General features: G+C 40.0%; 2 protein-coding genes across 2 annotated transcripts; both read left to right on the top strand.

Moving 5' to 3' along the window:
- The first annotated feature begins 58 nt into the window (after positions 1 to 58).
- On the top strand, positions 59 to 8,186 carry LOC115016854 (MOB kinase activator 1B). The gene is made up of 6 exons (XM_029444927.1): positions 59 to 406; positions 1,567 to 1,733; positions 3,585 to 3,678; positions 4,261 to 4,394; positions 5,798 to 5,961; positions 6,048 to 8,186. Exons 1-6 carry the CDS (start codon positions 393 to 395, stop codon positions 6,123 to 6,125), a joined length of 651 nt encoding a protein of 216 aa, XP_029300787.1. The 5' UTR covers positions 59 to 392; the 3' UTR covers positions 6,126 to 8,186.
- A 601-nt stretch (positions 8,187 to 8,787) lies between these two features.
- dck (deoxycytidine kinase) lies at positions 8,788 to 12,931 on the top strand. The gene is made up of 7 exons (XM_029444125.1): positions 8,788 to 9,051; positions 9,366 to 9,481; positions 10,779 to 10,972; positions 11,339 to 11,486; positions 11,628 to 11,743; positions 11,960 to 12,059; positions 12,700 to 12,931. Exons 1-7 carry the CDS (start codon positions 8,949 to 8,951, stop codon positions 12,724 to 12,726), a joined length of 804 nt encoding a protein of 267 aa, XP_029299985.1. The 5' UTR covers positions 8,788 to 8,948; the 3' UTR covers positions 12,727 to 12,931.
- The last annotated feature ends 290 nt before the right edge of the window (positions 12,932 to 13,221 follow it).

Genomic DNA, 13,221 nt, shown 5'->3' with positions numbered 1-13,221 from the left:
TAAAATCAAGAATTAAATTGACTGTTGACCATCTTGCTCCACTGGGGGGCAGCACGCGACAGAAATGCGTCTGATCTGCCTTGAACGTCAGATGAAGAAGTTAGCATTACATTCAGTACGCTGCTGCCTCTCAGCGTACAGAGCATCATCCAGTGGACCAGTTTGTCTATACAATTAATATATTTTCTATCATACGGATGTGTAGACACTGTTACTTGTTCCTGCTACAGTAATAGTCACATCGGTTTTTTCTCGAGGACCGCATAAGGAAGCCCGAGAAGAGCCGAGGACGTGTGAGACTTGAGAGTTTTAACAAACAATCTGTTTGGTCTGCCTCCACTCTGATTGTTAGCTATTTGCCAAGAGAGTTATTTCCTACGGTCCAAGGAAACATGAGCTTTCTTTTGTGAGTAATATTTGTCATGAATACTTGTATTGTCTTGCCATGTATCTTTGTATTTGGGAAATATTAGTGGTGTTAGCGTTATTAAGCAAGCTAGCTAGCGATAGCATAATACGGGCTAAGACTACTTGCTGGACTCTCCTCCGAATATCTGATATGATTCACATTGCTTTCTGTATATTTTTACGATAATTTACATCGACATCAGTAGTAGAGCATTTGTAATGATGTTATATTCTGTCTTAAAACTTAAGGCTACATTGTACCGACCCCAGAGTACATTTGAACTCAGAGGGGATCTCAGTCTGGCCTGGATATTTGCTGGTGCGAACAGTTTGTTGCCACGGGCTATTTCAGCCTCAATGTGACAGCACGCACCAATCAATCTCTGACCCAAAATGTGATCAAAGTAACAAGATTGTGTCGTTGATATTCAATCTATCAATCTACAAAAAAAAACCCTGCTTGTTGATTAAATCAGGGTAAAGGGGTAACATTAAATGTTGCTCTGGTGAGGATGTGAGTATTTTTAGGTAAATGGAGATGAGTCGAGTTAAAAACCCAACACTCAACCTCAGAGAAGCAACTATCGAATAGGCCACCATTTCATATCTGAAATTGATTAACACTTCTAATTATTTATAGCTGAAGTTCATTAAAAGCACATTTCAGCTGAAGGAGAGGTTCTGTACAACATTGTACTTCAGGACTTGGGTATTTGGTCCAACCACTGATCTGCAACGAAATGATCATTTCTTCCTGCCCTATTAGAATATATATATATATATATATATAATGTCATACAGTGATATAGATTGTTTTTGATGGATGTTAATGCTCTAATTAAAGGACAAGCTGTTTTTAGTGTGTGACCTATCATGTTGTGATGCCTCAGATTCTTGTTTAATGGGGCGATTAGAGGGATTGAACACAGCACCTCTCCAAATGGCCTCATTATACACAGAGAGACATACTGTTCTGGTCCCCTACTCTGATTCTGACAAACGCAAGAGCTCACCTCCTTTGTCAGCTTTTTAAGAATATCCTGACTTTTTGTTAGCGATAATCCCTCACCTAGGGCCAGGGGCACTGTGAGCTCATGATTCGTCATCATATCTTATTAATCACGCTGTTTGTCTTCCTCTTTCAACTGTGACTCACAGTGGAAACCGTTCATCCAAGACGTTCAAGCCCAAGAAGAATATCCCGGAGGGTTCGCATCAGTACGAGCTGTTGAAACATGCAGAGGCTACACTGGGAAGTGGAAACCTGCGCATGGCAGTCATGTTGCCCGAGGGCGAAGACTTAAATGAGTGGGTCGCAGTCAACAGTAAGCGCACATTTGACCTTTCCCCTACATCCTCGATGCACCCTTTTTAGATTTAGATTCCTAGCAGAGTGACTTTACCTTTTAGATACCTTTTTTATTTTTGTTACTCTTAGTTTTTATTTATTTGCATGCCACTCAGTAATCCTGTTCCTGAGATCGCAATTACTCCACATCAAGAATCAGTTGAGAGTGAACTATCGGGTGTAAGATCTTGGCACTCCTTCTAAAGCCCGTGTGCATTCATGCTGGAAAAACCACTGTGAATGTTAAATAGACTTTATTGTCTGGGCTGTGAGAGCGTTGTTTACTTTTCTCTACATTGAGACAAATGGTTGGTCAGTAGAAGCCCCAGAGTGCCTTTTAGGGTTTCAGATGTTCAGTGTCTCAGCATGTTCACTACAGTAGAACGTAAAGTGATAAGGATTTAAATTTGAATCCATTTCTTTACAATGGTGTAATGCAGATTTAACAAAAATATGGTAGTGATTGCTTCATTACATTAGTTTTTTCATTTGAATGTTATGCTTTCATTTCGACTCCCTCTAGTTAATTGCAGTTGATTTGGATAAACTGCGTTGCATTGTTTTTCAAAAGTGTTAATGCATTTTGGTACACGTAGTATTTAGCTTGTAATAGATAGTGACAGTAGAGGGAGAGAGGGGGTTCTGACATGCAGCAAAGGTCCATGGCTACAATCAAACTGGGAAGATGATATGGTATGCATATAACAGCTCTAGCAGTTTCCTTGTATCACCTGAGCATCTCTGACGTTCTGTAACCCTGCTGTCTTTTTGCACACACCTCTATGTCTGTCGACGCCCTCGGAAAATCTGTCATGGTGACGATGACTTTGACACCTAGGTCGAAGTGAACATGTTGACGAGTCGAGAGCATAGCAGAAGCGATTGACCGGAATTATTTATGTTTTCCCTGTAAACCAGAAGCATCTGACATTTTACTTTGTGACATGTTAGCAGGAAAATATAAATGTTTAATATAATAAGCTTTATAATAATAATAATAATAATAATAAGCTTTATTTGTATAGCACCTTTCATACAGGAATTGCAGCCCAAAGTGCTTCACAGCAAAAACATAGTACAAGATTAGACAGAGCATTTACAGGACAATAATCAGTGTTGATGTAAACGAATCTGAAGTACCATTATAAAAATAGCAGAATTAAAACAGTATAAAATAACATTGGAAATCATGCCTAGTTTCCCTTTAATAAGAAAGATTAGCAGGGTGTTGCCTTGAAATTTACATTTTCTGTATTGTTGATTCAAGAGTAGCTCTAATTATGCTCTCCCTCACTGGTCATGAGCAAGTGTCACATAACTTCGTACGTTAGAAGCTTTCAGCTCTTGACCAGAATGTTAAAGGCGCTAAAATCAACAGTGTCAAATATGTATTTACCTAATTATTCAAGTTATTATCAAGCTTTGACACGGCTATGAATACAAACACTTTGGACACGTATCATTTAATTGGAGATTGAGTAAACCTAATGAAACATTAAAGGGTCCTGGTGTCTCTACACAAGACCTCACTCCTCACACATCAGCTGTTCAATATGACATTTTCTGTGAGATTAGCGAATGGAGCACCAACGCTGCCAACGCTTTTTAAAAGGACCTCTCCAACTGATGGAAAGCCAAAGTTGGCTCTACGCCTGTGGGAATGAGTGATAACACAATTTGTTCCAGATAACTGGAGTCAGTGTGCACTGGTGTACAGTTTGGACTGGGGCAGTGAAGTGGGCGAGGAAAACGTGATGCCAGCTGTTGGTGCTGGGACAAGACGTATCTGGTCTCATCTGAACTTGATTTGAATATTTTCTTTTTTCAGCTGTGGATTTCTTCAACCAGATCAACATGCTGTATGGCACCATTACAGATTTTTGCACAGAGGAAAGCTGTCCAGTCATGTCTGCTGGTCCTAAGTAAGTTCATCATTGACGGTCTGTAAGTTTGTCCCACCTGCTTTGCGTCACTCATCTCGGTCTGTCGAGGCTCAACAGGGCGTGGGGTTAGGGGCGTTGTCAGCCGGACAAAATAACTTCTATTAGAATCAAATGTCACAATTCAAGTTATATTCAAATTCAAAATGCAGAAGACTTGTTTTCGTTAAACCCCCACCCTAGTTAGTAGTTTGGCCTCCTGCTGCCAGGGTCAGTAGATTCTCTCTGATGTTTTACGTACTAGTGTCTCGTAACTGAGCTCACAACATGTATGTTGACTTCTGCGTTGGGATGTGGTTCTTCTGACTTCGGTGTGTTCACGAGCTTTAAGTCGGAGTGTGGAAGCAACATGGACGTTACAAAGGAGATGCGTCGTACTTTATTGCTCACAGCTTTGAATCAACACGTTGATATCTGTTTCCGACTTGTTGTTCAGACTTGAGGGGGTGTTCCATTTTCTTTGTCGGGAACTGTTTTTTCTGATTATTCGGACGCCACATGAATGCAGCACAAAGGATTGGATTGTTGTAACTATCTAATGTTTGTTATCTACATTCCCCGCAGGTACGAGTACCATTGGGCGGATGGCACCAACATCAAGAAGCCCATCAAATGCTCTGCTCCCAAGTATATTGATTACCTCATGACCTGGGTGCAAGACCAGCTTGATGACGAGACACTTTTCCCTTCAAAGATCGGTATGCTGTGTGTTCGCCATCTTTCCTTTGTTTGGGTTATTATGTTCCTTTCTGGTTTCTATGAGTGTCTAGCTCTAAATAAGAGCAACTTTCACACACCTGCTGAATGTCTCATTATTAGGAGTGTGTCTAATGTTTGAAACACTTCTGTGAAATTCAACCATGCGAAATGAAAGGAGCTAAAAACTAATAAAAGGTAAATTACGCATGTATATGAAGTTTTTAAACTTTGGTAAGGGATGAAGACGTATTACACAAGTGGGTGGATTATTGGTAAAGTCCTTAGGGGAGATCATATAATAACATTTTCGCAAATACTTCCAGATGAACTTATTCAGAGTTGTCTGTAGTTGAAAACGTAGAGGGAGGGATTTAAAAAGAGTTTAAATGCATACCAACACAACTAGCAGAGGCTTGGGCTATCTAGGGTGGAGACTTAATAGAGATGGATGGCAGCCAGCACAAATAAATGCCTCAGTTATCTGTCAGTACATCTCAGTGGACGTCAGTCGACGACTAAAGCTGGGAGGAGAGAAGGAATCTTCTAAATGTTCCACGATCATTAGCTCTATAAGTTGTATTCATGTTGCACTGGGAGGTGGGCCTCTCTCCAGCTCAAATAACACGGGAGCACAACTTATCAAAAACTCCACAGGATACCTTTTAAGACGTACAACACCCTCTAACCTATGAATGATTAATATTCCTGGAATAGTCAAGTTTGGTGTCCAGATGAAAAAGTAAAGTATTTAGAAGAGGGGGCCGTGTGCATGTTCAGCCCCGGGGTGGAAGCTATAACCAAGCGCTCCCCGTCCTGTCGGTCACCAGCTTTTGAATAATTGATGTGGAGTTGCACTGCAGGTATGTTGGCTCTACACACACTGTAGGAAGAAGCTGTCCACCGGGCTTATGCTCTCGCAAACTATTCCCTGAATCAACACGTCCGAGGTGTAGAGAGCAGTGCTGTTGTAACAACATCAAAATTCCCCAAACACAGAGGAGTTTTGTTACCATGAGGTGGTTCCGTGTTGCACTCATGATTGTTTGCACTTCCCCTAAATCGTGCCGAGGCCTGCCTGTGAAGACATTTGCGATCCAGAGAACATACTGGAGCTGCGTCTGTCTTCACCTTCATCGCTCTGAGCTTATAGGGCTTATCAAATTTAGTAGCAATATATAATAGTGTGATTGCGTCTGTCAATTCCTCCTTTGTATTTAATGTATGCCCGAATATATATATATATATATATATATATATATATATATATATATATATATATATATATATATATATATATATATATATATATATAATATTTATACTTAAATGAAAGAGTTTCCACCACGTCATTTGCTCAACCTGACCTCTGACTGTATTCTCTATATCCCTCTTTTTACCCAAGGTGTCCCCTTTAAGCGAAACTTTATGTCCGTGGCGAAGACGATTCTGAAGCGCCTGTTCAGGGTCTACGCTCACATCTACCACCAGCACTTTGACTCTGTGATGCAGCTGCAAGAGGAGGCCCACCTCAACACGTCGTTCAAACACTTCATCTTCTTTGTTCAGGTAAAGAATCTTCCGCTCTGTTATGTGCGTTTCCCTTCAGTTATACTGTAAACGATCTGATTATGTTTCACCGTTCTCTCTTTCAGGAGTTCAACCTCATCGACAGGAAAGAGCTGGTTCCACTTCAGGAGCTGATTGAAAAACTGACAACCAAGGATAGATAAACAGCAATGTAATCCTAATTTTATTGGTCTTCTAGTTTTTGCACAGATACCCACCCCACCCCTGGCTGTATGTATGCAGTATATACTATATTTCCATTTGGGGAAATGTTTTAATAAGGCCAGGCAGAAGGAAGGGTCTTGATAGGTTTAAGGCACCAGGACTAATGCTTTCAGGGATTATTGAGCAAACCACACATTAACATATTGGAGGAAATGGTTTTAGCTGTATGGAAAGATCCCCAGAGTTCAGTCATGGCTTACATTTAGGATAATATAGACAAATGTTCATTAGTTTTCTATTATACTGCACAGATGTTTTTTTCCACTTGGATTTATGGCAACACGAGGCGTTTCCATGCTCTTAGATTCCCATTTCGAACTCTCCTGCAGGGAAGATGTGTAAGCAAAGTTGCTGTATCGTGATAGGAGGGCTTTGTTGGTGTTCTGGCAAGAGCTTAAGCCAGCCTTAAAGCCAATTTCACCGCAGTAGATAGTTATTTTATTCAATAATCTACATAGAAGGCTCTGGATCTGCTACTTTTCACATGAGTAAGAGCCCCCATCCGTCACTACAAAATAATCCTAAGTGCCTAGCATGGCTCATAATTGCCCTATATCAACAGAGAGAGCTGGAAGAAGATTAAGGCCATATACCACTGACTTAATAGACAAAACATTAAATTCAACACGCCCCCCTCCCTTTAAGTTTCTCTGGTTCTTAATTCTCTTTTTTTTTTTTGCCCCTTTTCTATTTGTACTGTAACTTGGTGAAACAATAATTTTCTCTTTAAAACCGTACTTCTCACCAACCTTTTCCTTCTTTAGTCTCTTTACTGAGTGTTCTGTGCAGGTGATGATACATGAATGTGTTGAAGGACATGGAAGTGAGGCTCGGATATTGTGACGTTGTAGCAGGGACTAACAATGAACTAAACCTTTAGCGTTTTCCAGCGACATGTTCCTGTGTACTAGTTGTTTCCCTCAAAACTTGAAGTAGAAACACATTTTTAGGAAAAGTCTTCAAGGAATCTAAAACCTTAAATTGTATATAAATGTCCTGAAATAGAAGTAGAGACCTGCGTTCTACATTCACAACCTCCACTGTCGAGTAATACGAGCGTTTTGAATTGGATTATGCTGCATCCCTTGTTATCTCACTAGCCATGAAGCACTTTGAACAATTTTCCTGACCTCTTTTGCCTGAATGTTTATTCTGCATAGACTGTGCTTTGTGAGAAGCGGTATCATGTGACTGATCATAGTTTATTTCCTCCTTCATACTAACCCCCCCCCCCCCAAATGAATGTTGAATTGCTTATCCTCCTCTGAAATTGGCTCTAAGACACGAGTGAGATTTCTTATGCTTCTGTAAGGTCTGAGTTGTTTGTTGCTGCGCTTCAAACGGCAGATGCATGAACCCTTCCCAAATCTCAAAGTGTAGTTTACTATGCAATAATGGACACAACACTAAAAGGGTTACCAGTTGGCTCATTCATACTTTATCTAACATTCATTTTCCTTTTTTATAGTGCTTAAATTCTGGTGTATGATAGAAATAGAATTATCTTTAGGTGTGGTTTAAGGAACGGTGAGATGAACATTTTATATATCTTTATATATAATTTGTCAGAAAGGTGTAATACTTCAATGCACACGTGTAAATACTGAGGGTTAGACCTGTCTTCAAGATGATTTTCAATGAGCATGGAGTGGTAGCGTTTGGTTTAAAGAATGTGTCGAGTCTCTTTAGAGGCTGCTTCCCTTTCCCCCCATTTGGATATTAAAACCTTGTTTTAATTATCTTTTTTCCACTTCCTTGGCTAACTATTATGAATGTTACTGCTCACCAGATCTCTGAAAATGTAATAGAAAGTCAGTCCTCCTGAAAGCATCTCATCCCTATGAAATGCTCGTAACATAGCCTGTTGCCTACACTTGTTCCTCCTTGGCTGTAATAATTGATGAAACGTTTGTAAATAATGGCTTGGTAGGGGTTTTCAATGCTACTGAATTGATTTATGCTGTTTACAAGGAAAATAAAGGTGGTCTTGACTCTTTGAATGAATTGTATGTGGACCATGTAGTGGAAAGGAATTAAGTACATTTACTGAAGTGCAAATGCTACTTTACACTGCTTCTCACATTCATTTAAGAGGGAAATATTGTTCTTTTTACACCACTCCACATCATTTAACAGCTATAGTTGCTTTTCAATTAGTTAGTTTATAAATTAGTTTATAAAATATGATGTGTTTTAGATTAAACTACCCCAAAGTATATCGTTAAAATCATATCCTCTTCCAACAACTGCAACAAAGTGCTGCTTCAATGTTAAAGCATAAATAATATGCATTCTGCATAATGTTTACATTTCATAATAAAAGTACATTTTGTTTCTAATACCTGGGTAACATTTTCAATGCATGACTGTTAGATTTTACATACAAAACATGATGCATTATAATAGATTAAAGTACAAAACACTAATATAACATTTACTTTTGATACTTTAATTACATGTTGCTAATACTTATATACCTTTACTAATGCAGGGCTTGTATGTATAAGTGAGTATGTTTACAGGACGGTATTACAACGTTTAAAAACAGTTTTAAAAACAGTTTAAAAACAGTTATTGCACCACTGGCTGCAACAACACAAACACAGCTGTCTGCAGCCGGAAACACGTGACGGGCAGCAGCTGCAGCTTCCTGGGCGGAGACAGCCGAGCAGCCGCGCGTGACTTCGGTTACCGCCAAACTTTAAAAACAACAAGGAGCGTTTCCTCTGCAGCAGCATTGATTAGCAAAGAAGTTCTTATTTATGTGCCCAAAAATGTCTTTCACCCCGAAGAGACCGTGTCCCGACTCCATGAACGGCTCAATGGAGAAAAGGATACACCGGATATCAATCGAGGGGAACATTGGTGAGTCCAGCAGCGCTTGTTAATGGCAAAAGCGTAATTTCACATTAAAAGCTAGCTTTAAGTCTTTACTGCAAGCTAGTGTAGCTGTCAGGTGTCGCGTTTCATACGTTAAATATTGTTGCAGAGTGATTTTGTGCTAACTATTTATTGGTCACTATTAAAATGTTACCGCCAATTGACAGACTACAGTTTCTGCCTTTTACTCAACTATAATGTTAATGTACTCCTTAGCTAATATACCTGCATACTGTGTTGCTTCATGTCTTAAAGTTCATGTCGGAACTTAAATTTCTGCACCTTTTTTTTGTGTTCAGCGGCGGGCAAATCTACCTTTGTGCGCCTTTTGGAGCAGGAGAGCGGGGACTGGGAGGTGGTACCAGAGCCAATCGCCAGATGGTGCAATGTCCAAACAAAAGGCAGTGACTTTGAGGTATTGACACAGTGAACAGCATTCCTACATGTAAAGAATTGCTCCTAATTCAGTCATATGACACCCATATACAGTCAGTCCACTGTTCAACATCTGCTTGTGGCCAAACTGCATATTATCCAACGCTATAAGTCAGGGGAACATTTCATCATGCACTAGTGTCCTGCAATCCTCAGGCCTCTCACAACCACTGATTCAACATGCACTGCACACATGAAGATAACTGGGAGAGTCTCCATCTGTATTTAGAGTGCAGCTGCCATCTGTCCACATATCTGCACTGGTCATCACCACCACCACACAGCCAGAGCAACAGATGGTCCCACTCTGGACAGATGGACATGCCATTATTGGGCCGGGGCAAACGTCTCTAACCTCCCACACAACTGCAGGCCGAGCCTCTCCCTCAGATAGATGTGTTGAACACTGAAAATGAGTCTATCTATCCATAACAACTTAATCAATGTAATTTGGAGATGCATATACAGCAGCCTTAGGTGAAGGCAGATTTCATCACATTGCACATGCATAGACTCAATATTGGGGATGAGTCATTGCTTTTATGCAGCGCTGGAACCAGCAATTATTTTCATTAACCTGTCAAGTTATTTCTTTGAATTGCATCGTCTCCTAAAACATTAAATGGAAAAAATGCCTATTACAATTTTGCAGAGCACAATTAGAAGTATGCACATTATTTCTTGATCAGTCCAAAGCACATGTTCAGTTAGCTGTTAGCACATATTCACATTTAAGATTAGCTGCATTTAGAGGATTTCTGTCAATTCTTCCTTCATGTATGATATTATTTGTGCTTACTTAAACTGTAAACCAATTTTAAGACAAAAAAATAATGCAATTCTTGAATTCCTAACAATAGTGGAAATCATCACAAATATTTAATTCTTTGTTAGTACATTTTCAAACAATGCAAAATGATACTGCGCACACTGTAGAGCAGTGTAACAGGAGAGTACAGGGATATTATCAGTATGTACAACTGTTGAATTCCTCCTAAAGGCTCATCTTCTGTCTTAACATGCAGTCTGCACAACTACAGTAGTTTAGTTTAGTAAAGCGCCCTCTGCTGGTCACTGGGCAGAGCTGTGCTGGTGCTAAACCTGCTCCCACTTTTATAATACAAGTCTGAAATGAATCACATTCATTAATAACACGCACCACTGCTGTACCTGGACTGTACACTAAGCTATACTTGCAGCAGATTTATTGATCCCAATGTATGCACACTTTTAAATTCCCTTTTTTTGTTGTGTGTGTGTGTGTGTGTGTGTCCCAGGAGCTGACCACATCTCAGAGGAGTGGAGGGAATGTGCTGCAGATGATGTACGAGAAACCGGAGAGGTGGGCCTACACGTTCCAGAGCTACGCCTGTATCAGCCGGGTGCGTGCTCAGATCAGGTCAGCCAACGGGAAGCTCCGAGAAGCCGAGAATCCTGTGCAGTTCTTCGAGCGGTCCATCTACAGTGACAGGTATCGGGGTCAAAACAGAGAAATATCTTTCATATAATGAAAATACTTGCATATGTTATAATTAGAAGAGCCATTGCGGTGCATTTGTGTGATTTTTAAGACGATTGAATGCAAAATCACACGTATAAAAATCCATTTGTGCAAACTTCAAACTTGCTAGCACTGTTGATGCATTCATGCACCGAGGCCGCTGAACTGCAACCTTTTTAATGCAAGAAATAACCACATTAGTTTATGGTTGAATGAATGCAGTCCATCTTTTAATTTAAAGAGATGTTGTGGAAGATGACAGCAGTAATGTGAATATGCAGCTTGTACTAAACACTGATGTGTTATAAGTGAAACACTTGCTCCATAATGTCCTAGGTACATCTTCGCAGCCAACCTCTACGAGAGCGAGTGCATGGATGAGACTGAATGGTCCATCTACCAGGACTGGCACAGCTGGCTGCACACACAGTTTGGCAAGAACATCGAGCTGGACGGTATCATCTACCTCCGAGCTACACCAGAGGTACCCTCCTGAGTCCCTTAAGCTTCTTGTACTACATTGTTATTGAATCACACCAGAAAAGAATTAATCGACTGCAACGATCCACTATCATCGATGCAAATTGATTTTGAAATTCTCATGGCATGTGTATCGTTTGTGCAGAAATGTTTAAAGCGGTTGCACCTGAGAGGCAGAGAAGAAGAGCAAAACATCCCTCTGGAGTATCTGGAGAAACTGCACTTCAAGCACGAGAGCTGGCTGCAGCACAAGACCATGAAGTGAGTCCGCACATGCACACACACTTAGGGAACACAATCGTGGCCATTAGGAAAAAGTTATTGTAATAACCTGCGTTTTGGATACGTGGGATCTACATCTGCCACATAAAGGTGCTTTTAAGAAATGCATGAAGCTGTAAACGGGTTGTATGAGCCAGAGTTTCTTAATAAGATTATGTTTGTGAAGCATCACTGACGGTGACCTCTGACCCACAGCATGGAGTTCGAGTATCTCAGTAATGTGCCAGTCTTGACCATGGATGTAAATGACGACTTTAAGGGAAATGACATCAAGAGCGCTGACATGATCGAGAAGGTGAGTGATGGTGAAGTATTGTTAAAGATGTGAAACCGACAGGATAGGATGATACGTTGGAGATTTCCTTCATAAAGGGCGTTTACTTTTTAAACTTCTGCTGATAATACTTCTGTACTTTAACTTTATGATGTGGTGTTGGTACGTTTTATTTAAGTGAACATTGTATCAGTACACTTTTGAAGAAGTTGTTTCTTGTTGCAGATGATATTTTTGCACAAACTAACTGGAACCTTTTAAACATTTGCACACTGTGCAATTTAAGCATTTCAAATGTGTGTTGGGGGAGATTATGTGCATTGTGTTGAGTGCGATTGCTCTGATACTGACACACACACATTCACACCCAGGTTTCACCTATGGTAATGAAGCCTGAAGAGCTGCTTGTGTGGCAGTTTCATGTTGATGGTAAACACGAGCGCTTTTTAGAGATTTCACTGCCATTTTAAAAAAATACAACTTTAACGAGAAGTTCCCAGTTACACACACACACACACACTCTCAATGCTTTACATAATTTGCATTAAGCAACTTGTTTTTCAGTTACTGTGATGTTGGAACTAAATAAAGCTATACTTGTCACTGATGTGCACACACACACACACACTCTAACAGTTTGTCTGTTGTGGTTCTCTTTCAGGTGAAGGAGTTCTTGAGCACGCTGTAAAGATCACTCCGTGATTGAAAATATAATCTGTGCTTAAAGGAAGAAAACGTGGCTGTGTGTTTTTATAATTATGAAATGCATCAATGACTTATTTTTCTCATAAATGATCTGACCTGTTATATCTGTATTTGTAAATATGTTGTGTGAGAATGTATGTCCATTGGTTTTCACATGTGACAATAAACTTGAACTACTTTAAAATAATCGTTTGTTTGTCTAATATGTACCATAGTGATGTTTAACTGCTGTACAAATGAGTCATAGGAAGAAAAGTAACTTAAATGTAAATCTTTTTAGTTCAGAAGTTATTGATTTCCACATGAGGTGTTCATGTCATGAGTCTCCAGGTGTTAAAACCTCCAGAAGATGTCGCTAGTCTCCATAACAGCGCACGAGGCTACTTGTGACTGCTGAACTTGCCTTTACCTGGCAGCGCCAATAGGATTTAATTAAAGCTACCTGAAATAGGTGCCTTAATTTTCACTTATGGCTTCT

Source organism: Cottoperca gobio, chromosome 12, assembly GCF_900634415.1.
Source record: "Cottoperca gobio chromosome 12, fCotGob3.1, whole genome shotgun sequence".
In the NCBI taxonomy this organism is placed as follows: domain Eukaryota; kingdom Metazoa; phylum Chordata; class Actinopteri; order Perciformes; family Bovichtidae; genus Cottoperca; species Cottoperca gobio.
The sequence above is the reverse complement of the archived record's forward strand: the minus strand, read 5'-3'. Positions and strand labels throughout refer to the sequence as shown.